The sequence below is a fragment of the Neophocaena asiaeorientalis genome, unplaced genomic scaffold (assembly GCF_003031525.2).
Source record: "Neophocaena asiaeorientalis asiaeorientalis breed wild unplaced genomic scaffold, Neophocaena_asiaeorientalis_V1.1 scaffold118, whole genome shotgun sequence".
Taxonomy (NCBI): domain Eukaryota; kingdom Metazoa; phylum Chordata; class Mammalia; order Artiodactyla; family Phocoenidae; genus Neophocaena; species Neophocaena asiaeorientalis.
This window is the reverse complement of record NW_020175528.1, coordinates 9,466,813-9,490,950: the sequence shown is the minus strand read 5'-3', so window position 1 is coordinate 9,490,950 and position 24,138 is coordinate 9,466,813. Positions and strand designations below refer to the sequence as shown.

Genomic DNA, 24,138 nt, shown 5'->3' with positions numbered 1-24,138 from the left:
GATATCTAATGAGATGTTAAAAGCTCCTCATTTTAGTCAGAAGATTAAGAAGGGGGAAATGATGTACACAAATATAAACAGCCATCCTGGAGACTCTGCAACATCATTTATCTACTGAAAACAAAACCAAATGTTTTAGTTCACAGAATACTTTAAAAACACAAAATCTTAATTCTGATCCACAAAACAACTCTGTGAAGTATGCGTGCCAAGTAGTATTATCGTATCACAGACAGATTATAATTGAAGCAGCCAGCCCCAACCTCTCCAGACGCACACGTCCAACTGCTGGTTCAGTTTTTCCATTTGACTGCCTAGCAGATGTTTCAACCTTAATGTTTCTCAAACGGAATCCTCAATATCTCTTTTCCATTAATCAGGTCTACTTCTGCTCTTTCTCATCTCTGTAACTAACTATTCACCTAGTTTCTCAAGTTAAACATCTTGGAGTTTTCCTTGTCTCCTCCCCTTCTTTTATTCCTTATATCAAACCCTATCAACCTCAAAATATATCCATAATTCTATCACTTCCCATCACAGTCACCGCTAATACTCCAAACTGCCATCGCCTCTTGCCCGGCTGCTGCACCGATGTTCTAACTGGTCTCTCAGTTGGCACTCTTGCCCATCTCTCACCTTCAGTCTATTCTCCAAAGAACAACCAAAGTGATCCTTTAAAATCTGTCAGATCACCTCACACCTCTGCTTAAAACCCATGTAAAACAAATCCCAAAGTCCCACAAGACCCAACATGATCTAGTCCCTGGCTCCCTCTCCAACTTCATCCCCTGCAACTCTCTCTCTCCCTTGTTCATTCTACTCCAGCCACTGTGATTTTCTGCCACACCTTGAAAACACCAAGTATGCTTTATCTTTGAGCATTTGCATTTGCCTGCCGTTCCCTTTCCTCGGAATATGCTCCTCTACAAACATAATTAACTATTAGAAAAATCTGCGTGGCTCAGCCTCTCAATTTAGACCTATGCTCAAATGTCAAAGCCTCATAGCAACCTTCTCTGATCACCCTATCTAGAATAGCTATCCTCCTCTCATCCCTGTCACTATGTATCCCTTTAACCTGGCATGTTTTTCTTCATAGCACTTACCACTACTTGACATATACCATACCTCTTTGATTATGTGTTCATTTCCTCTCTTCCACCCTAGAATGCAATAACAATAATAATAACTGCAGCAATAATAACAGCAGCTAAATAACCATTAAATAATTACTAAGGGGCTTCCCTGGTGGCGCAGTGGTTGAGAGTCCGCCTGCCGACGCAGGGGACGCAGGTTCGTGCCCCGGTCCGGGAAGATCCCACATGCCGCGGAGCGGCTGGGCCCGTGAGCCATGGCTGCTGAGCCTGCGCGTCCGGAGCCTGTGCTCCGCAATGGGAGAGGCCACAGCAGTGAGAGGCCCGCGTACCGCAAAAAAAATAAATAAATAAAAAAATAATTACTAAGAACCAGGCAGTCTTCTAGATGTTTTATATGTCATAAGCAACAAACCAGTGAGTTGAGTACTATTATCATCCCCATTTAACATATCAGAAAAGTGAGGCATAGAGATGTTAGGTAATGTTCCCAAGGTCACATAGCTGGTAAATGGTGGAGCTGGGATTCAAACTTTGTAAGGCAATACTCAGAAACCATACTCTTTTAACTACTGCATTCTGCTACCTCAATGAAAAGTATGAGCAAAGCCTTAAAACTATCATTTCCTGCTGTAGTCATGATGCCTAAAAGACCGCTTGATGCAGAGTAGCCTGTCAAAAAATATTTGTTGAAGGCAGAAAGCAAGGAAAAAAGGAGAAGAAACAAACCCATACTGGTAACTTGCCCTACTTATACAGCTAGAAATTTGCACAGCCTAGACCCAAACTTGAGGCTGAGACTCCTAATGTAGATTCTTTCCACTCTGCTATGGCATGGGTTTTCTCATATACCTTCTTTCATATGATCTTTAAAACCTTGTCAGGTTAAGTAAAAATTAAAATTATTCACACTTTTACAGATGAAAATAAAGGGCCTGGAAAGGTCAGTAACTTTTCCAGCAGCACAGGTCAGTTCATATATCAACTAACTTGGAATAAACCCACATTTCCTGGTCTTGAAGTTTGTATTCTTCCCCACCACATTCTGCTGCTGCCTCCTGAAGATGACAAATGTGACTGACTCACTGAGCTAATCCATCCTATGTCCTAGCTGAAATAAGAAACAGATACATTCCTGTGTGAAATGTTGGCAAGAGGCCTTTAAAACTTCCTTTTGTGTCCAGATATTAGAACCTCTGCTCTTAGGGGAACACATGTGGCTATGATCTAAGCCTAAAAAAGAGCGATAGATACATGCTTCTTTTAATAAATCTGTGCTTTCCTTTCCTCTACCAAGTAACAGCAAAGATGAAAATGGTAAAGATCTTTACAACATGTTGGATATATGAAATGTTCAAACACATACACACTCAAGGACAGAGCAAAATGTCATGGAAAGTAATCCAAGCAATGAAGTCAAGAACCAAAATTCTGAACAATCTTTGAAATATAATAACTCAGTTGGAACATTTCCATAGCAACAACAGGATTATATGGTCATGTGCTACTTCTAATATTTAGCACACTTTCCTTAGGAACTGATATGATAATCACAAAAAGGTTTTAGTACAAAGACAAAACAGGTGTTATGGGGAACTGACACTTTCATCTTGCAAATTTCTTATGAAAAGCGTGTCAAAAGAGAAAATAGTTTACAAATACTAATCATTGTATTCAACCCAGAACCCATGAGAAGGTCTTGAGGGTTGCTATAACCTAGGCCCAGGCCTTCAGCAAAACACACAAAGAGTAGGTAACCTGCTCAAAATTATACATTCAAAACAAGTAGGAGCTCACATTTGAATTCAGGCCTATTTTCAGAGTGTGTACACTTTCTGTTTTGCCAGTAATGTATACAGGTCACAAAAGTGACTAGCCTGGGAGGTACTGTGTAGGATAATAATTTTTTTTTATGGGAGGTGATTAAAGGAAGAGAAGACAACGGTGTCCAATCTGTAGTAAAACAGTACTAGTTTATTTGATAAGTAAAATCCCTTCATCAAGTCCTCTAATTCCTAAACAGTGGTTATCAAACCTTTTGTGAAATGCTAGAACCTCTTAAGGGTACTTCATGCATTCTACAGTTATGATTTAATCAGCTAGAAGATTAAAATAATAATTTAAAATATAAAGAAATTAACTAATGGACTTATCGCTAAGTTTTACTTTTTATATATTGTAATTTTGCCCCAGATTAAATTAGGGGTAAGAAGGAAAAGAGTTCAACTCAACAACAACAAAAAATACTGTCTCATGTTATAAAAATATTTTTTTGGTCAAGGAATCCAAAATATTTCCTATTGAGGATGCAGTTATTTAAAGTCCTAAATACATTCCAATGGAGTATATCAGTCCATAGCTTTAGGTCTGCTCTTTGCTGCAAACTCTTTCTTGCATATATGACTCAATTCAACTTAATAACAAGAGGTATTATTGTTATATACTAAAAGGAAAACAAAAACAAAATATTTAATCCTGAATGTTGGCCGTGTATTTATTTAGTGTATCCTGGGCTCTGAACCCAATTGCCAATGTATGTGTGGATCTTCCCAGACCATCAAACAACTCAACTCAATTCTGACATTGTCTACCTGGAGATATAGCATCAGATTCCACAGGGAACCTTGTTCGGTCTCACAAGAATCCCCATCCCCCACTTCAGACACCAGCCACAAGTCCAAGCTGTTACCTGTGCTTCTGACCCACCCACCAGCTACGGACTGGAGGTTCCAACAACCCTTACTCCACGGGTTCAATTAATTTGCGAGAGCAGCTCACAGAACTCAAAGAAACATTTTATTTACTAGATTACCAGTTTGTTATAAAAGGATATAATTCAGGAACAACCAGATGAAAGAGATGTATAGGGCAAGGTATATGGGAAGGGGTGCAGAGGTTCCATGGTCTCTCCAGGAGTGCAACTTTCCCAGCATCTCCGCGCTTCCACCAACCCAAAAGCTCTCTGAACCTGTCCTTTCAGGTTTTTACAGAGGCTTCATTACATAGGCATGACTGATTAAACCACTGGCCACTGAGGTCAGGAGGTGTGACTGAAAGTTCCAACCTTCTAATCACCTGGTTAGTTCTCCTAGCAACCAGCCCCATCCTTTGGTGGAGTCCAAAAGTAGTCTCATTAACATAAAAAGACACCTTTAACACTCTCACTAAATTAAGTGAAAGGATATAGCTTAAAAATCAGTCTGATTAAAGCCAGTTATTTCATTAAAATTGGCTCATTTTCCCTACGAGCTAATATTTAGTAAAGAATAAGGAAAGACATTCCCATTTTGAATGGAAAGCTACAGGCATGCCAATGTATGTTAAGGGAGTAATAATAACCAACTGGCATTAAGAGAGCACAAGTATGTGGCTTTGAAATTCCATAAGAATATAGTAGCTATTTAGTATTTCTGCATATCCTAAAATTTCACCTTGTGAATCTCTAAATAAATCACAAAAATTATCCTATGGCATCCTTAACTCAATATGCTTATCTTTATTTAAAGCTTTGGCTTTCCTTTGGTTTTTTACCAAAATATCAATACATCCTATAAAATGAAACACATAGGTTAAAAAACAACAGTAACAACGACAAACTTCAGAAAAGAACAAGTCAATTCCACTTATATTGTGAACAAAATTATCCCAAGAGGATTATAAATTGGAAATTATCTTTCTGATGGAGAAGAAATTTTGCTTTTTAAACAGAAAATAAAAGAAAAGAAATTCTGGTAAGTTTTAGTTTCGAATGATTGGTCAAACAGGAGAGAAGAAAAGTGATACCTGTACTTACTGTCGTTGGATCCCATGCTAATGAGGTCATCAGAATCAACATTGTGAACTATGGCTGCTTTGTATCCTGCTCTCTGTGCATTTAAAACCTGCAAGTCAGAAAACAGTCATAATATGAGGAAGAAAGTGCTTTGTCATAAGGCCCCTCAACTTCAGCAAACATAAATCAACGAGCCCATAACATACAACTAGAACTAGATTATGTATATATACAAGAACAGATCTCAAGTGTGTTCTTGAAACATAATGTGTTTTATAATTGATTATCAAGGACTTCTTTAGATATCTTCTTGATTTCACTCATGGTACTAAATGAAATGAGAGGCAAATAAGGGACAGAGACACAAGCTACCAAACCAAAAGGATCCAAAGCAATAAACCTGTCTGGCTCTAAAGAGGTAGAGACTTGTAATCAGGCTCTCGAGAGTCGTCAGCCCTTGAGAAGTCAAATCTACCTCTGCTACTTACAAGTGCATTACACTTGGGCAAATTCTTTTTCTTCCTTAATCCTCAGTTTCCCCAACTTTAAAATGAGAATGGCAACAATATTTTTCACGTATGTAAAATAATTTTTTAAATGCTTAATACCATGCCTGATACATAGAAATGAATCAAATAAAAGCTATTCTTATTATTAGCATGATCATCAATGATTTTCTTTAAAAGTCCTTTCTAAAGCTTTGAAAAAATTAAAAATAACTCCAGCCTGAAGTTGCTTACTTTGGTTCTACTAGCTATATAATCTTTCCTAAAACTAGTCTCCAAAATAGTAAGCTTCGCACCATAAGAATATGGCTAGATGTGTGGAAGGATTTTCTTACATGAAAGATCTGAAAAGTATCCACACATGTTACCACACCTCACTTTTAAAATAACAATCTGTTTTAAATAAAAATAAACCCAGACCTAACTCCTTTGGACTGTTTGGTAAAAATGAAGGATCAGATCATTATTTGCATACTGTTTAAATAAAATGAAAATTGGGTATGCAAATATATATATATATATATATATATATAATAGTTTTGAATGCTCGAAATACTTTTGAATACTCTGAAAACTATATACATATAATTCTGGATACTTAATATGGTAAGAAACCCTTGAAACTCTGTTTTAGTTATCAGCATAATAATGATTCAAAATTCTACCGTAATTCAATAAAGATAAGACCTGAGTCAAGCTCCAAAGAGTAAGGGAAAGCCCAAAACGTCAAGTTCTGAGAGTAAAAGGAATGCCCAAGTGTTCAGCAGACTGGATTTGAGTGCTAAGTAAGAAAAATGAGGCTCATGTATTCAACCCCAATCAGGTAAGAGTGAAATTCTCTTCTACATTACCACTGACTTCTCTACAGCTACCTCATAAATGAAAGCTGGAATTCTGAAAGAGACAATAATGGGCACTAATCAGGATATTTTTATCCTATCACCAAAAAACCCCTGAATCTGCAGTGCCTCACAGAATTAATATTTTGTTCATCTTTATAGTCTCTACAGAACCTATGAAATAATATCCTGACAGAACAGGCACTCATTACATATTACTAGAATGAGAAAATTTATAAAATATGTGGTTAAATTAATAGCTCATATTATAACATTACAAACACAAGAGAGAAAATAAGGCAGTTTTTTTAAAATGAATTAAAATAGCATAAATAGTTCACCAACATAGGACCTACTGCTCTAATGTTGGGAATAACGGCAAGAAAACCAACCAGCCAACAAAATTGTTACAAGGAATGTTTTGCAGTCATGCAAAGAAAAGTCAATAATCAAAAAAGTAAGTTTACTAATTTTTGCCTATGTGTGCATGTTTTATTTTTAGGTGGATTTTGTTTGTTATACAACTAAAATTTAAGAAAATGCCAGCCTCCACAGCCTCTTCTCTGTAGATTTTACTGCTTTCCAAGGGGAGGGAAAAAAAATCTCTCAAGAAGAACAGAATAGCTTCTAAACTTTATTTCTTATTTATTACTTATGTATTAACCTATTATTTATTCATTATATTATCATAGCAGAACAGACTTCACTTAGCTTTCATTAAAACAAAAGTATACTTGGTTGGGGTTGCTATTAGTTTATCTGATGCTTTAATGACCATTTAACTGTTCCCAAAAAAAGCTAACGAAGTAACTAAGGAGAAATGTTTCTTTCACAAATCCAGAAAACAACTGTTTCCAGAGATACAATTTAAGAAATATAAAATTTATATCAAAAGTTGTTCTCTCCTAATATAAAACTTAAGTTTTACATTTCTTTTTAAAGCCAACTAATACACAAAGTCATTGAAATTACATGATTTAACTTGTTTCCCTGAAAAATATATATTTGTGAGCAAAGATACAACATGTTAAGATACAGGGTAGGTGGTCTCAGGAACCATGATAAAGCGTATGTAAAGAAACATAGTTCAATTCAGTAAGTGTTTGCTGAATTTACATAACAAGTAAGGTATTGTGTGTTGGGCACAATGCAGAACTCAAAGGTGAATCAGAAACAATCACTATCCTCAGAGACCTGGACACTCATGGATATCCAAACAGATCCAGTGCTTTCTAACCTATCTGCTCATGCTATCATCTCTGCTTGGAATAGGCTTTGTCTTCTGAACACCTAATCAGCCCTTTAAATTCCATTACCTCCATGAAGCCTGCCTGTCCTGTTCCATGCCCTGTTCCACATGCTGCCCCAAGCACCCATATAACTGCTTCCTGCTTAGTATTTATATCAATTTGTTATCTTATATAGTGCCTTATAGTTGTTAGGGAAGCACTGACAGAAACCACCCACCTTGGCCAGGCAAGGTAATAGCCACTTGCATGAGTTATCTCACAACAGGAGATTCTGGTAAGGAACACGGAACTAACAAGCTACCACCAACTGGAAGAATTCGGAAAAGGTCAAAAGGAGAGAAGAGACGCCAGTCCACATGTCCTACCAACCTCCCAGAATCCTTCTTGATGGAATTCATCTTGGCTGAGCGATGAGTGTGCCACCAGGAAGGACTCTGAGTCAGAATGACTGGCCGGAGACAACCCAGAAACTAACCCCATCACCATAAAACCCGAGACTGTGAGCCACGCGGCAGAGCAGTCCTCCTGGATTCCCTGACCCTACTGCTCTCCACCCGGGCACTCCCCCCCGAAAAAGTCTCTTGCTTTGTCAGCACGTGTCTCTTCAGACAATTCATTTCCAAGTGTTAGACAAGAGCCCACTCTTGGTCCCTGGAAGGGGTCCCCCTTCCTACAACATACTTACACACTATATATACCTTCCCATTTACAAAACAGGCCTTCATGGGGTCCTTAAATCTTCTGCAGTCTATGTGTGAATTTTTCCAGTAAGAAGGGACAAAATAATCATCAATTTTACAAGAGGCTTTCTGAACTGCAAATTGTTAAGAATGTAAATTAATGGATTTACAACAATCTGCTATGTAACTAAATCTAGTCATTATATTCTTAAAACTGCACTGAGCAGCTGAGGAAAACTGTTTCTTTCACACATCCAAAATGCAATTGGTTCCATAAATACAATACAAAATTGTATCAATATCAAAAGCTGTTCTCTAATAAAATAATAAAATTACTTAAATAGAAAATGACTAAAATAGGAAGGAATTCTGTAAGCACAAATGTGAATTACAAAAAATAGAAACATGTTTTCAAAATTTTAACAAGAAGGCTTCCCCAAGGTCTTTGTTGTTGTTATTGATTTTTAAAATAAGAAATTAAATAAAAGAAACACATTAACATATGGATCAACAGGCTTATGAATACAAACAAGGAAAATATATCCATGTTATGAACTATAAAAATCATGTGTCAGTCAAATTAAATTACATTTTTAACTAAGCAGCAGCTGGTATTTTCAAAAACACATGAGGCAGAAAAAAGACCTAAATCATTCAGTATGCATGCGCAAGGTTTCACATTCATAAAATGCAACCTCAAACACGTTGTCAGATGGAGGCAAAGAACTCAAAGATTCATAAATAAAAAGCGGGCACAGTTAACAAACCTAAATTCTAAAACAGCCATCAACACTGAAAATTGCATGAAAAGGCCTTCTGAATTGAACTACAAATCTGCCTTTTTAAGGAAACTGATTAGGGAGCCATTAGCTCAAATAGTGGTAAATGTACTAGTTTACATCTAATCAACAAATTAGCTGCAATTAAATTACGCAGACCAGGTAGCACCTAACCAAGAGTTTTAAAGAAATATGGGACTGCTGTCTTGTTATTATAAATAGCCAGTATGCCAGAAGATAGCGGACTGCTAATGGAAGAGGCTTCAATAAGACATGTTCTAAAAGGAACCCTGGGAATGACACAATAATTCATCTTATTTCCAGACTGGACGAATTGGTAAAACACTAATAAAAGAGGCATTGTAAGAAGAAAAATGCGATTGCACTGTCAAGATGTCCATAGTTCATTAATGACATAAATGTACACTAATCTATCCTTGTTCTCAAAAAGATAATAAAACCAAAATCCTGCTGCCTTAATGGAAATCACAATACTAGAAATCTAAATTTATGATATTTATATTTTAATGTATTGCCTTAAAAATTAACAAAACATAATTTTTTCATGCATCTTTTCATAATCTTTTTTCATTATCTTTAGATAATTAACATCTAAAAATGTTAATTATCAGAAAACTAAGCCTGACACCATCTTGAAAAAAGAGATGTGAAAAATAACATTTAGAGCATTATGAATGCCAGACTTCATGTTTCTTAAGGAACTACCTTGTTTATTGGTATATATCTCAAGCCTACAAGAATCTCTCTCATATAAATACTTGTTTAATCAAACTAAACTACAACTAAGATAACTATTACCCAGTCTTACCCAGAAAGATATATGCCACAAAAATGAAATTTCCTTATATTTATTGCTTAGTTCCCCCTTAAAAACATGCCAAAAATTTTACTTCAGTCATTGTAGATAAAAATTTTTCTAAAACATTTTCCATTTTCCTAGCTGTCTCAATTAAAAGACACCAAATGTGATTTGACCTTTTCCAGTGACTTGGGGATCATCATGAACATGCTTTACTGGACCCTAGCGGGGTTTTCTCCTTCATGTTAAGTGTCAATGTCACTTCCTCTCTCTCTGTGCTTAGACTACCAGTAGTCATTCTAACCTTGCTCCACCCTTATATTCTTTTTTTTTTTTTTGCGGTACGCGGGCCTCTCACTGTTGTGGCCTCTCCTGCTGCGGAGCACAGGCTCCGGACACGCAGGCTCAGCGGCCATGGCTCACGGGCCCAGCCGCTCCGCGGCATGTGGGATCTTCCCGGACGAGGGCACGAACCCGTGTCCCCTGCATCGGCAGGCGGACTCTCAACCACTGCGCCACCAGGGAAGCCCCACCCTTATATTCTTTTCTATAATAGAGAAACAAAGAAGTAAACCTGATAAGAATTCTATTCTTTAAACAAAAAATTAAGTACATAACAAGTTCCAAGAAAAATCGGGAAAAGTATATGGCTTCAAAGCTGAAATTTTGTGACATTTGTTATGGTGGTACAAAGGCATGTTTCCGTCTCGTATTTTAGGTTATGTTTGAGAGCGCTGACCTTTTGATTTATGGCATATTACAAATGTACATGTTTATTTATTATTTAGGCTTAAAGATAAGTTGTATTTATTTCATTAGAAAATTCTGGTGGTAGGGCTGGTAAAATCTGTGTTTGTATGCAAAGCCATACTTACCTGTTTCAAGTAGAACAGAAAACAGAAGCCAGAATCCTTGGAACTTTAAAAATTAATTAAAGATTTTATGTTATGCCCCAGTGGCAGCATTTTAAAGTCAATCTTAGTACATGGGAAAGCAATTTTTAAATATCGAGGGTATTGAAAACTGTAGGTAATAAAACAATTTAGTGGACCTGGGTGAACTTTTTTAATAAAAGGAAATTTCATTTACCAGAGTATCATAGCTAATACAGGTAAGTACTATTTCATGAAACTTTATTACAGGCTGCATGTTGTATATGTACTGAGGCATGAATAAAAATAAATTTCTTAATGTGGGCTGCAGTCAAAAAAGTTTGAAACCCATATAGTGAGTTTTTAATGTTCTGTAGGTTGTCTGCAATCAGAAAAGAGATTTGTGCTTTTCCACTCATTGCAACAATATTATTCTGTAACATACCATCACAAAATCAAGGTCATTAACTTTCAGGTCTTTGAATGTGGCTGTTTCTAATGAAGTTTTAATATTATATCTAGTACATGGTTAGTACTAAAGATTAAAACCAAAAATGATCCTTTTTTCTTAGTGACATTAAGAAAACCCAAATAAACCTTTATGTGTAGCTATTTCTGATGTTTGCTATTGATTTAAAGATGTTTTTCTTTAAAAAAAAAAACTTTTACTTTTATATAATGAACTATACCAGTTAAAATAAACTATATCAGTTAAAAGCTGTCTAGATTTTTACTTTTGAGAATTGCAATTTAAATTTAACAAAGGTATCCATAAAATATTCTCTAGTTACCTATGTACTGACTATATTAAAGTGCAAATTAAAATGAAGGATCCAACCTAAGTTCATATTTCTGGATACTGATAGGATTCATATTCCAATCAAATCTTAATTATTTCTCATCCTGACACAGCAGAAGCTCCATTTTAACCCACCCACCACTGTTAATAAAGCTTTTTGGAAGAAACTGTTGTGCAACAAAAGGATAAATCGACACTTGCTATCAGCCTACTAGGAATTTCCAAGTAATGACAAGGATTCATACTGCACTTGAAAAACAACTGATGGGGCAATGAGACTTTGATGCTCAGCGCCACCCAGTGACAGATCTCTGAGCATACTCCTCCCTTTACTGCCTACTCATTTTGATGTTCTAAGCACTATACTGTAAGCTCAGCACACAGAACTGCATAAAACATTAAGTCCTACTCCCAAGAAACTGAAGTGAGAAAAGATATACCCATGGTGTTTTTTTTAGGCTAGAATCAAGCGAGAGAAAGAAAATATTACATGGCAAAAAGATAGAATCTATAGTAAAGAAATAGGAAATGCATAGTACTGTTGGCTGGGGTTTGCCCTGGCCTCAGCAAAGAATCCTTCCTATCACAAGCTTTTCAAACACAAGACAGAAAATGAGCAGCTTTAGTTAGCGATCACTTTGTGGTACACTTGACATCACTTTATTAAAACATTTGAAATTATTGTAAAAATATTCCGAATAGGAAGCTCCTTCATGAAAGTAAGATATTAATACTAGTTTAACACAATCTGTAAATGAAATAAAATCTAAAAGATTTACCTAACAAAGTCTTCAATGAAGTCTGGTTAAAGTAATTAACAACATTAACTAATTAACATTAGTAACAGGTCTCTCTTAAGCTGAAGAGCACTCGGATATTTATTTTACTATTTAAATTGTACATACATACATTATGAATACCTTTTCTGTGAATGCGATGTTTTAAAACACAAAGGTAAAAAGCCAAAACAGAAAAGCATAACACAGATACTGATGGTTTTGGAGCCTGGCCTCTTCTGTCCATCTTGGCTATACAGTGGGTTTTGGCACTTCCAGCAATCTGAAAACTGAAGCTTCACTTTACTGTCCAACCTCTATGGATCCTCTGCAGAAAATGTAGTATAACTCTGCTTCTAAATCTTTCCAAATGCCAACTGAAAAAAATTCTCTGGAAAACATTTTCTTTACTTTCAGAACTAGCAACAGAAAGCAACCATGACTCAACCATCAGCCTGGGCACAAACTACCCTTTTTCCCAACTTGGATATCTAACACAGAAAGAAAATTGTTTTCCCTATAAGGGAAAGAGATGAATTAAAGAAATTAATGGGGGACTTAGGGAATAGAGATAATTTTCAAAACCTAGCTATGATCTTCTTTCATCTGAAGAAGTAAGAAGAAATTAAGAAGTAAAATCTCTTTCTCAAATGATCAAAGCAAGGCAGATGAGAATGCAACAACAGTAGAGAATTCAGAGTGTGAATGTAAAAACTGTTAATTCTATCTACAGGATAAAAATTCCTGGAAACATTACAGTACAGTAGGGAATAATCAATTGTTGAAATAAGATCCAGAACTGTGGCCAGCAATCCTGCCAAGATTAAATCCAACATAATTCTTTCCTACAGGTTATTTTAGGATCACTACAGGCCATGTTGGGAAGAGCTACTCTATGGAAGACGGTATTAGACCCTAATGACGTTTTCACTCTCATTAATAGGACTTCAATGACATAAGCCATCTTTCCCTCTTTCTTTAGATCCCATCTTTCTTCCTTAACTAGACATTCTTCATTTAATGTGTATCTGAGTAATATGAATAACTTGATTTTGAAGCAAAACAACGTGTGTGGAATCTATGACAAAGGAGGTAAGAATATACAATGGAGAAAAGACAGTCTCATAAATAAATGGTGCCGGGAAAACTGGACAGCTACATGTGAAACAATGAGATTAGAACACTCCCTAACACCATACACAAAAATAAACTCAAAATGGATTAGAGACCTAAATTTAAGAACCGAAACCATAAAACTCCTAGAAGAGCACACAAGCAGAACACTCTGACATAAATCAGACCGATATTTTTTGGCTCTGTCTCCTAAGGCAAAAAAAAATAAAAGCAAAAATAAACAAACGGGACTGAATTAAACTTAAGGCTTTTGCACAGCAAAGGAAATCACTGATAAAACAAAAAGACAACTCACTGAGTGGGAGAAAATATTTGCAAATGATATGATTGATAAGGGGTTAATATCCAAAACATATGAACAGCTCATACAACTCAATATCAAAAACAAACAACCCAATTTAAAAGTGGGCAGAAGACCTGAATAGACATTTTTTAAAGAAGACATACAGATGGCTAACAGGTACATGAAAAAATGCTCAACATTGCTAATTTTCAGGGAAATGCAAATGAAAACCACAATGAGATATCACCAAACACCTGTCAGAATGGCTATCGTCAAAAAGCCTACAAATAACAAATGTTGACAAGGATGTGGAGAAAAGGGAATGCTCCTGCACTGTTGGTGGGAATGTAAATTGGTGCAGCCACTATGGAAAACACTATTGAGGTTCCTCAAAAAACTAAAAACAGAACTACCATATCATCCAGCAATTCCACTCCTGGGAATATACCCGAAGAAAACGAAAACACTAATTTGAAAAGATAGGTGCATCCTGATGTTCACAGCAGCATTATTTACAATAGCTAAGTATAGAAGCAACCTAAACGTCCGTCAATAGATGAATGGTTAAAGAAGATGTGGTATATAACTGAATATTATTCGGCCATAAAAAAGAATGAAATTCTGCCATTTGCAACAACATGGATGGACCAAGAAAGTATAAAGCTTAGTGAAATAAGTCAGACAGAGAAAGACAAATACTCTATGTTATCACTTATGCATGGAATCTAAGAAAATAAAACAAATATATATAACAAAACAGACAGATTCACAAATATAGAGAACAAGCTAGTGGTTACCATTGGGGACAGAGAAGGGGCAAGATAGGGGTATAGGATTAAAATAGATAAGCAACAAAGATATATTGTGCAGCACAGGGAAACAAAGCCAATGTTTTATAATAACATTAAATGAAGTATAATCCTTAAAAATTTTGAATCACTATGTTGTACACCTGAAACTAATATAATATTGTAAATCAACAATACTTAAAAAAAAAAAAAAAGAATGTGTGTTGAAGAGCTATGTAAATTAAGTTACTGGCATTACATTCTTTCATGAGGTTAGGGTAAAGTACATGTAATTTACTATTTTTCATCTTTTTTATTTATTGAATGTTACTTTCCTAGTAAAAGAAGAGAATTTGTTGTTTTAATACTGAATAAATTTGTATATAAAGGAATCTAATTATTAAAACACAAATATTTTTATCAAAGGGTAGAAGAAAGGAATGAATGAATAAATTAAAGAACTAGTAGCACAAAGCTGTTTGAACCATATATGGGTAGAAATGTTTCCATCCACCGAGTATTATTTAATTAATGAAAACTTTGATACGGGATTCTGAAGTAGATTAGTAACAAATGCTATAAGTTACTTTGTAGAAATACAGAAAAGAGTAAGAAAACTTAAATAATGATATTAGATGATTCTGAGATATTTGAGAATTTAATTTCTACTCAAGCTCATATCTACTTGCTTATTAATACTACTGAAATAAAAGTGCAGTTCTGAGAATACCATGTAATGTATCAGCCTGGAGGCCTGAGAGAGAATAATGAAAGGTAAGCCTAGAAAGAAAAACTGGATGCCTATTTTGTAAGATGATAAAATTTCACTCCAAAAATTTTATTCCTTGTTGTTATGATAATAAAAGTCACATAAATAATCCAAAAAATGTTTATTTTAACTTTTTAATTCTCATAAAAATTGGGACTTAGAGAAAAATGTTTGTGGAATAAATGAATATCTAGGTTTAGAAATACTTCCAAGAGCATTAAGTGAAATGAACATGAAGCCAATAAAAGGTTCCAATAATACTGTTTATTCCCTAATCCAGTTAAATTTAATTGTAAGCCCTTAGGATCTTCTAAATTAGTTCATTCAGCAAATATTTATTAATCATCTACCAAGGACCATACAATGTATTAAGCATCCGAGTTGTAGAATCTAAAACACTATCTTTTCCCTCACAGAGACTGACATGGGATTAAATAAGTAATATATAAAAGAAGAAGTGATCTAGTCTGCCTTGAAGAAAATCAGGGAAGGTTTCAGATACCAGATGAAACTTCATCTTAGACCTAAAACAAAGTCAGATTTCCCAGACAGACAAGCAGAGGGAAAATATTCCAGATGAAGGACATGGTAGAAACCAAGACAGACAGGGAGAGACTGCTCAGCACGTAAGGGGATTTGTAAAGTCTTGACGATTAAGGTAAGGGGACAGGCAAAGTACAGATGTGACTTTAGACAGAGACAGAAGTCAGGTCAAGTAGGGGTTTGTATGCCAGCTAAGTTTGGTAAAAGTCACATTCCAACAGAAAATGAGTACCAATATATTCCTTATCATCTTTAATCCAAATGTAACTCCACCTAAGCCCCCCCTCAAAAAAATGTAGAGGGAATAATATCTAAGTCCTTTCAGCCTCCTACAGCTATATTTTTCAAAAATAATCACTAGAAAATGGTAACACAGAAGTAAAGAGGTCAGTTTTAAATGTTGGTGAGTCACATTGATTAAAGAAAAGGGCCAATCTGCAGATAGTCATACAAAGAGAAGACTATTGCAATGATTACTCAACAGCACATTTACTCTAAAAAGTAACCTCACGTGGGTTGAATTTTTAAGATCAGAGTATCATAATTTTGATCAAAATTTTATACCTTAGGTAACTTAGAGCCAGGTTTAACATCATGTGGCTTTGCCTCTACTACCAACATGTGGAACTGTAACCAAATATATTGTTCTTTAAAAAGGAACTTTCGCTTGTTGATTGCAAAATACAGTTCCATAAACAAAACCCATATATATATATATATCTATATATAAATGTTAATTTTATTGCAGAAGTTTGGAGATTATAATGACAGCATTTAATTTAAGTTTGAGTCTGTGTTGGACAAATATGCACTATGCTTTACAAATGACTGGAAAATCAGTTTTATTTGCCTCCTTTTTTGACATTGGTTTGATTTGTGTTTGTTTGTTTAAGTAAAAATCACTAAACTTGTGCAATGGTAGCATGGAAATTACCTGAGGTGTCTTGTATGATTGTGCTTTGACAAGGGTGGACATAGCTTAAATTATAAAAGCTAAAGATTAAAGAAAAAGGAAGTATAAGTTTATGCTGCCTATTTAGAAGAGAACTTTCATTCTTCGTAACTATATAACATTATAATGCCACTGATTCATAAGGGAGTTTAAATTAATTCTGTAGGGTAGGACACCGGCATTATTAGTGTTCATTTTATATCTCTAATGTTCTTGGTCTTATTGAAACATTTCAGTATACAAAAATACTGCAATATTAATACCCAAGAGAAAAGCCATCATAATGTGTATGCTGCTCATTATGATCAGTGTGGTACAATTTTTAAAAATAAACTATCATGCCCTTCAAAAAAACAATCACTAGAGCGTAAAGTGGTAATAAAATTCAGCAGAAGTTCACGCATTGCACCATTTCTGTTTACCAAACTTCCATTGAGTTCAGTTAAAATAAAGTAAATTGACTATTTGAAGAAGTTGTTGACTTAGCATTAAAACCATAAGGTAGAAATACCTTGGACTACAATGACAGACAGATTTCTGATAACTAATGTTTATTTGGCTATAAACACAGAACTCTGTATAGTTTAGAAAAGTTCTATTTTAAGTGATTATTTTAATGTTCTTGAAATAGCCAGGTATTTTTACAAAATTTTTAAAAATTTTACTTCCCACTGGGATGCCAATTCAAGTCTTCTGAGAACTCTCTGCCTCAGAGTGCTACAAAGTCATTTTTCTAACTAAGAGATTTAATGAAGCCTTGACTTATTTACCAAAGAGCCAGCAATGTTTTCTTAATTTCAAATACTCACCAAAAACTAACATTTCCAAACAATTGTATTTTGTCACAGTGAAGAACAACTGCACAAAGATAAACAAAATAACATCGCTTTGCTTTTCCTCTAAAGCCAGCGGTCCCCAACCTTTTTGGCACCAGGGACCAGTCTTGTGGAAGACAACTTTTTTACGGCTGGAGAAAGGCGGGGTGGAGGGGCTCAGGCGGTAATGCAGCGCTGGGGAGCGGCAGATGAAGCTTCACTCCCTCGTCCTCTGCTCACCTCTTGCCGTGCGGCATGGTTCCTAACAGGCCTGGGACCCTGTCCACAGCCCAGGGCCCTTGGGGACCCCTGCTCTAAAGAGCTGTATTTTTCAGAAGATACAGTTTCTGTCAGTGTGAGTAAAAGTGACTGTTTTCAGATTAAGCAGCTGGCATGTAATCAACAGTTCTTCTTACTGGCCTTCTGGACATTCCACATATCCAAATACTGACTCTGAGTATGAGTTTTGCTGTCTCTCTCCAAGGCAAGACAGATTAAAAGGTTCAAATGTGCTTCTCTTGACAAAAGGTAAAAAAATTAAAACAGTATTCTATCTTAAAATGTTACAAATGATTCAATTTCCTACCCTCCAAAAACTGTTAATTGCATTTCAGCTGTATTATTGGCTACCCTGAGTCACAAACCACTTGGGATAGTTTGTATATAGAAAATCTGCCATTTCCTTGATTGTTAACACATAACTTTCACTTCATCATTTACTTTTAAGAAAGAATAAGAGAAGTCTAGGTTTCTTTAATTACAGCATAATATTCGTCTTCAAAAAAATCTAAAGAATTATAAAAAGTAAACCCTGAAATGTCCATCACCATTAATCATTTGAAATATCTTGATACAATTTTATTTCGTACTTCTTTTCCCTTCTGCTATCTACAACGGAAAGAGTTCCCTTCTCCAAGGAAAGCTCTGTAAAATAGGGCCAATTCTTATTTGTCTGAGATAATCTGGGTATCACTTTGGATAGCAGGCATGACAAAAAAACAACCTTGCAACTACTCTCAACTGTAGCACACAGTATGGTGCTGAATTAAGCTTTTCTCAGTACTCAGTCTCAGGATGCTACATCAGGAATAAGAAAATGAGCTATTTTCTTAAGTCAGTGTATTCACATAAAACTGTGGCTAAATACATGAATGAACCACTATTGATTATCTACAAAGAGCTATTTATTTGCAATTCAGAAGAGAAGCACCATACATAAATTGTAAACAGTTAGATTCCGTAACATACTTAATACAAAACTTAATCATCAATTTAGCCCAAAAAAATACAGTCATAGATTTCTGATCTGAAGATTATATCTAATAAAGCTAAGAGCCAATCCACCAGTAACCACCCTTAGAAAGGAAATTTTCTTTGGGATGAGACTCCAGATGTTTCTCTAGTAATCATGATGAATTTATCCTTATCCATTCACCCTACACTTGATAGGTGATTCATAATTCTTATCCTTGTATATTTATGAAACTTATTTTGTATACATTACACACTGGCATGATTAAACTGTCCTTTATAAGCTAAATTAAAAATTTTACACATCGACTGACATGAGTTACTATATCACAGGGTGACTTATCAGCCAATGATTTCGTTTCTGAAAGGTTCGAACTAAATTTATGTCTCAATTTGACTAGGCTAAGAGATGTCCAGATAGCTGGTAAAATATTATTTGGGGGTGTGTCTGTGAGGGGCTTTTGGAAGTGATTGGCATTTCATTCAGTAGGCTGAGTAAAGAAGATCCACCCTCACCAATGTGAGTGGGCATCATCAAATTCCTTGAGGTTCCAAACAGAACAAAACGTGAAGGGAGGGCAAATTCCCTCTCTCTTCTTGACATCCACCCTCTCCTGCCCTTGGACGTCAGAGCTCTTGGTTCTTGGGCCTCAGGACTCCAGGACTTAACACCATCAAATACCCGGGTCCTCAGGCCTTCAGACTCTAACTGAATTATACCACTGGCTTTCCTGATGCTCCAGCTTGCAGACAGTAGATTATGGGACTTCTCAGCCTAATACAGTCAGCATCTTTGCCATCTTTACCCTCATTCTATTTTACACCAGTAATGAAAAAAATCACTAAAACATTAATGGCTAATACCTACTGCCTACTTACTGTGTGCAAGGCACTGTTTGATAAGCATTTAACAGTGATTATTTCATTTGATTCTCATAACAATCCTCTGATGTAGGGAACATTTAAAATTCTATTTTACAGATAAAGAAATTGAGGCACACAGAGATAAAACAACTTGCCTAAGATCACACTGCTAATGAATGATAAAGATGGGATTCAAATGTATGCAGCCTGTTTCCAGACCTTGATTAAAACCAATGTCTCCCTTGGAAATTAATGTCTCGTAAACTTAATATAACTGAGACAGAGACAGAAATCATTAGGAGCAACATGAGTATGAAATCTTTACCCTTAAATGGCTATAACAGACCGTGCTGTATATTTGTGAAGGAAAAATAACAAAGTTAAAGAACACGTAGAGAATAGAACTTTATCCATTAAGACTACGTCTACATGGTGAGTTATAATAATAAAAGTTTTAACATTTTCCTTTCTAAGATAAGAATCCTCAATCTAAACATTTTTACATATTTTTACATGTACATACTTTTAAAGAATGCAATATACATGTAAGTAGAAGGCTTACTACACTACATAGTTTGATTTAACAAACCTTTATTGCTCTCCTACTATGCACTATGATACAAATTAGATATTTAAATATAATTCAAACATGAACTCTAAACACAGTAAGCTTGCATATAAGTGAAATATATATAATAAAAAATAATATTGTGATAAAGAGATACAAAGGAGGTATTTACAAAGTGGAGGGTGGCACATTGAACTGGAATCATTCATTCTGCCAGAGAGAGGGTAGAAAGAAAAGTAAGGCTTCCAGAAGAGGTAACTTTCTCAGCTAGCACTTAAATGATGAAACAGTCAGAAACATAGGTGATAAAGGTCATCTTGGACAGAGAAAATAATGTGTGTAAAGGCACAAAGACACAGCAAGTTGAGAGATTTCAGTAGGTTCTACGGCTACAGCATAAAATTCAAGGCAGGAAGTGGAAAGAGATGAGCTGGAGTAATAGCTAAATCAGGAAATTCCATTAGAAGTACTCAGACTCATGATGAGGATCCACTAAAGGGATAAGAGAACAAACAAACCCTCCTATTCATTCCTGGGTTGGGTCTTCACCCTCAAAAATAAATATTCAATGGCAGTATTTCCCTAAATTTTACAGTGAACCACCTCCCTTCCCCACCTAAAAGAAGAAAGTTATTTTAAAAAAAAAAAAAAAGAGGTATATTCTAATTTCTAGTTACCAAAGACTTGACTGAGAAGAAAAATACCTTAATGATGCAATAAACCTTGAAATCACCAGAATTAGCTTACTTTTAGTTTCTTAGTGGCATGAAATTAATGAAATATTACAATAATATTTCATTTTTGTTGGAACAACCTGTAATTATTATAGTTTAGTTCTGGATCAAATCTTAAAATGGTTTAAATTCAAAAGACATAACAACCCTGAAGAGAAGGAAATCTAATACATTTGACTTCAAGCTCTATTTTCCCATTTAAAGGCAATTGAGAGTTTAAATTTGGAATTAATATACAATAGTAACAATACTTATTATTTACAAAGTGCTCTACATTTTCAAACACTTTTACAGTTATTACTTTATTAATTTAATAAGTTTATTATGGAGGTGTCATTTCTTTCATGAAATGAAAGGAGCAGAGACAAAAATTCAGGCACAGCAGGAGTCAGGGCAGCCTTTCCTACTTAATAGACAAATCATCTAAGATCAAGCATGGAAGGTACATGAAATAATATCCCACATCTGTTCTCTAAGATACATGCGAGACACTCAGGTTTGAGATAGTCAGGTAAAACTAAGAGGCCTCAATCTGGCTCTCCTAACAAGGCCAATCCAAAAACAGAATTGTAAAGACAGTACTAAAAGCATCAAAAAAAAAAACAAACCCCCAAACTAAAAAACCATACCTTCAGAGCAGCACTGATGATAGTGAGGGAAGTTCTATGGCAAACTTTGTTTTACTATCTGAAATGCCAGCTTAACCCACTCCATGGAGACAAACTTTATACAAGTGACAGAGTCAGCTTATTACAAGAGAGAAATCCCAATATCAACAAAGATACAGATACAGATGCAGTAATTATACTGGAAGGGTGAAGGCATGAAACTATAGATTAACATTTCCATTGCTAGGTTAGATCAAGCAAGACCACTATTAAACCACAGTTCAAGATGCCCAACCACCACATGAAAATTCTTAGAACCAATAGTAATTATTTATGTCCTAGTCTATTTATTTATTTTCAGTCTTACTAAAACTGCGAATCATAAAACTGATGGCGTTTTCCTCTTTGTACTGGCAGCTAAAAGCTTAGAGTAAATTTTATAGCAAATGAATAAGAATTAAGTAAACTCACTGCTGTCTTTCTTGCCTTCACCATCTCCTCATTTTTTTTTGTCCTTACTCGTTTATTTTTTTTTAATCTGAATGAATTGTGTAAACTTTCTTAAAGGCTTTCTGAGATAAGGGAGTATTTAAACTAGCTAACTAAACGAACAGTAACCGAAAAATGAAAAAAGAAACATTACCTTTTCATCAAAATTACAATCAAGTCTTCTAATCAACACGATGAAAGTGCCAGATGAATTGTCTCTTAGTGGCGGAGGCACTATGGGTTCACAGGCATTCTCTGGTTTTGAGTTAATCAAAAAGCCCTAAAAAAAGAATGAACAGTAAGTTTTCTCTCTGTTAAACTCAAAAAAATGAATTCAACTTACTTCTATAAACACCTTTTGAATCTGTTCCATGTGTTTTGCATTATGCTAGATGAATTATCTGGCAACTACAACAGTTCCTACCCTCCAATTGCTCACAATCCCAGAACTTCTAAAGTAGTATTTGGCTTCCTAAGCAATTTTTTTTTTAAGTAAGTTCCATTTTTACTATTAAAGTTAAAAAAAAAAATCACACATAAGCCCATCACCCCAGAGACAACCACTGTTAGCGTGTTGGTATATTTTCCAACAATGACTGACATTTCTAAACCAAGCAAACACTTCTTAAAAATTAACTTTTAAATTTCTTTCCTCAGGGGCTTCCCTGGTGGCACAGTGGTTGAGAGTCTGCCTGCCAATGCAGGGGACGCGGGTTCGTGCCCCGGTCCGGGAAGATCCCACATGCCGCGGAGCAGCTGGGCCCGTGAGCCATGGCCGCTGAGCCTGCGCGTCCGGAGCCTGTGCTCCGCAACGGGAGAGTCCACAACAGTAAGAAGCCCACGTAACGCAAAAAATTAATTAATTAATTTCCTCAAATAATGAAAATGCACAGCGTTTCTAGGAATTTATTATATAGAAACATTAGCCTAGGTATATAAAGGTATATGTAGAAAGATGTCCCCTGCTACATCATTTTTAATAGCAAAAACTGGAAATCATGCACATCGATAAGGCAGCCATTTAAAAAATCATAGTATATTCATACAATAGAAAAATAATAGAATCATTAAAAAGAATAAGATAAATCCTTACATAATAAACTGAAAAGACGTCCACAAGATAACTACTAATTTAAAATGAAATAGCAAGCTGCTTTCCCATAAATATAGGATGGTTTGACATCTGAAAATGTATTAATAGTTTAAAACAGAAAAACCAAATGACTATCTCAATAGGTGTAAAACACTGAATAAATACATAAAAAGATTATCAAAATAATTAAATTCATTTATAAGGAGGCAGGAGCAATTAAAGTTATGACACAGTGCCCAACAATGGTCCTGTATGGCGCATGAATTGGTCACACCAACCATCTATTTCACAGGATTTGGCAATTTTGTCAAGTTGCATTGCTTGGCTTGTGATAGGGAATGCTTTTGCGCGTGTTTCAGGAATAAAATGCAGCATACCTTCACTTACTCAAAGAATAGCTCCCATTCTTGATTCCATAAAGCACTTGGTTTTTACTTTGCAAGGAAACAGAACTGTGGTTATCCTTCCAATAATGAATATTTGCTTTACTCATATTAAATTTACTCCTTGCTGCCTTTTCTGTGCCTTTCTGCACACAAACTAACTTTTTGCCTTAAAGCCAAGTCACATAGTGCAGTTCTTTTCAAGACACTTATAACAGCAATTAAATTCAAGCCATGTAGTACCAACAAGGTATATAACTCAACTGAAGTGAAGACAATACGAACAGCTATGACCAAATTTCCCATGTCCGGGAGATGACAACTCCATCAGGACTGCCACCTAGCGGATAGCTAGGGAAAGACACATCCCAATTTCAGATATGTTAAAATATGGGATAACAAAATGCATCTTCGAATCAATAAATTTATGGTATGTACAGACACAAAAAAGGGTCTACAAGTGGAACTAGAAAAAGCTTTTTGTTTTTTAATCAGTTCTGTATTGATGAATCTGTTATGACAAGCATGCATTATTTTTAGACATAAGAAAATTTATAAAAATTAAATACACATAAGCTAAAAGTTAAAAAAAAAATCTATTTGCATTAATGGAAATTGAAGCCTAAAAAAAACAGGTCTTTTTTTTGTTTTCCCCGGCCACGCCACACAGCTTATAG

The 24,138-nt window shown here is 35.3% G+C and overlaps 1 protein-coding gene across 1 annotated transcript in view; it reads right to left on the bottom strand.

Annotated features, from left to right (window-relative positions):
* The window catches only part of RNF13 (ring finger protein 13), a 136,009-nt gene that overhangs the window by 48,674 nt on the left and 63,197 nt on the right, over positions 1-24,138 (bottom strand). Inside the window, exons 4-5 of the mRNA XM_024768987.1 lie at positions 22,140-22,265; positions 4,888-4,975 (exon numbers count right to left, since the gene is read on the bottom strand). Of these exons, the coding sequence (XP_024624755.1) occupies positions 4,888-4,975; positions 22,140-22,265 (214 nt within the window). The remainder of the gene's footprint in view (positions 1-4,887; positions 4,976-22,139; positions 22,266-24,138) is intronic.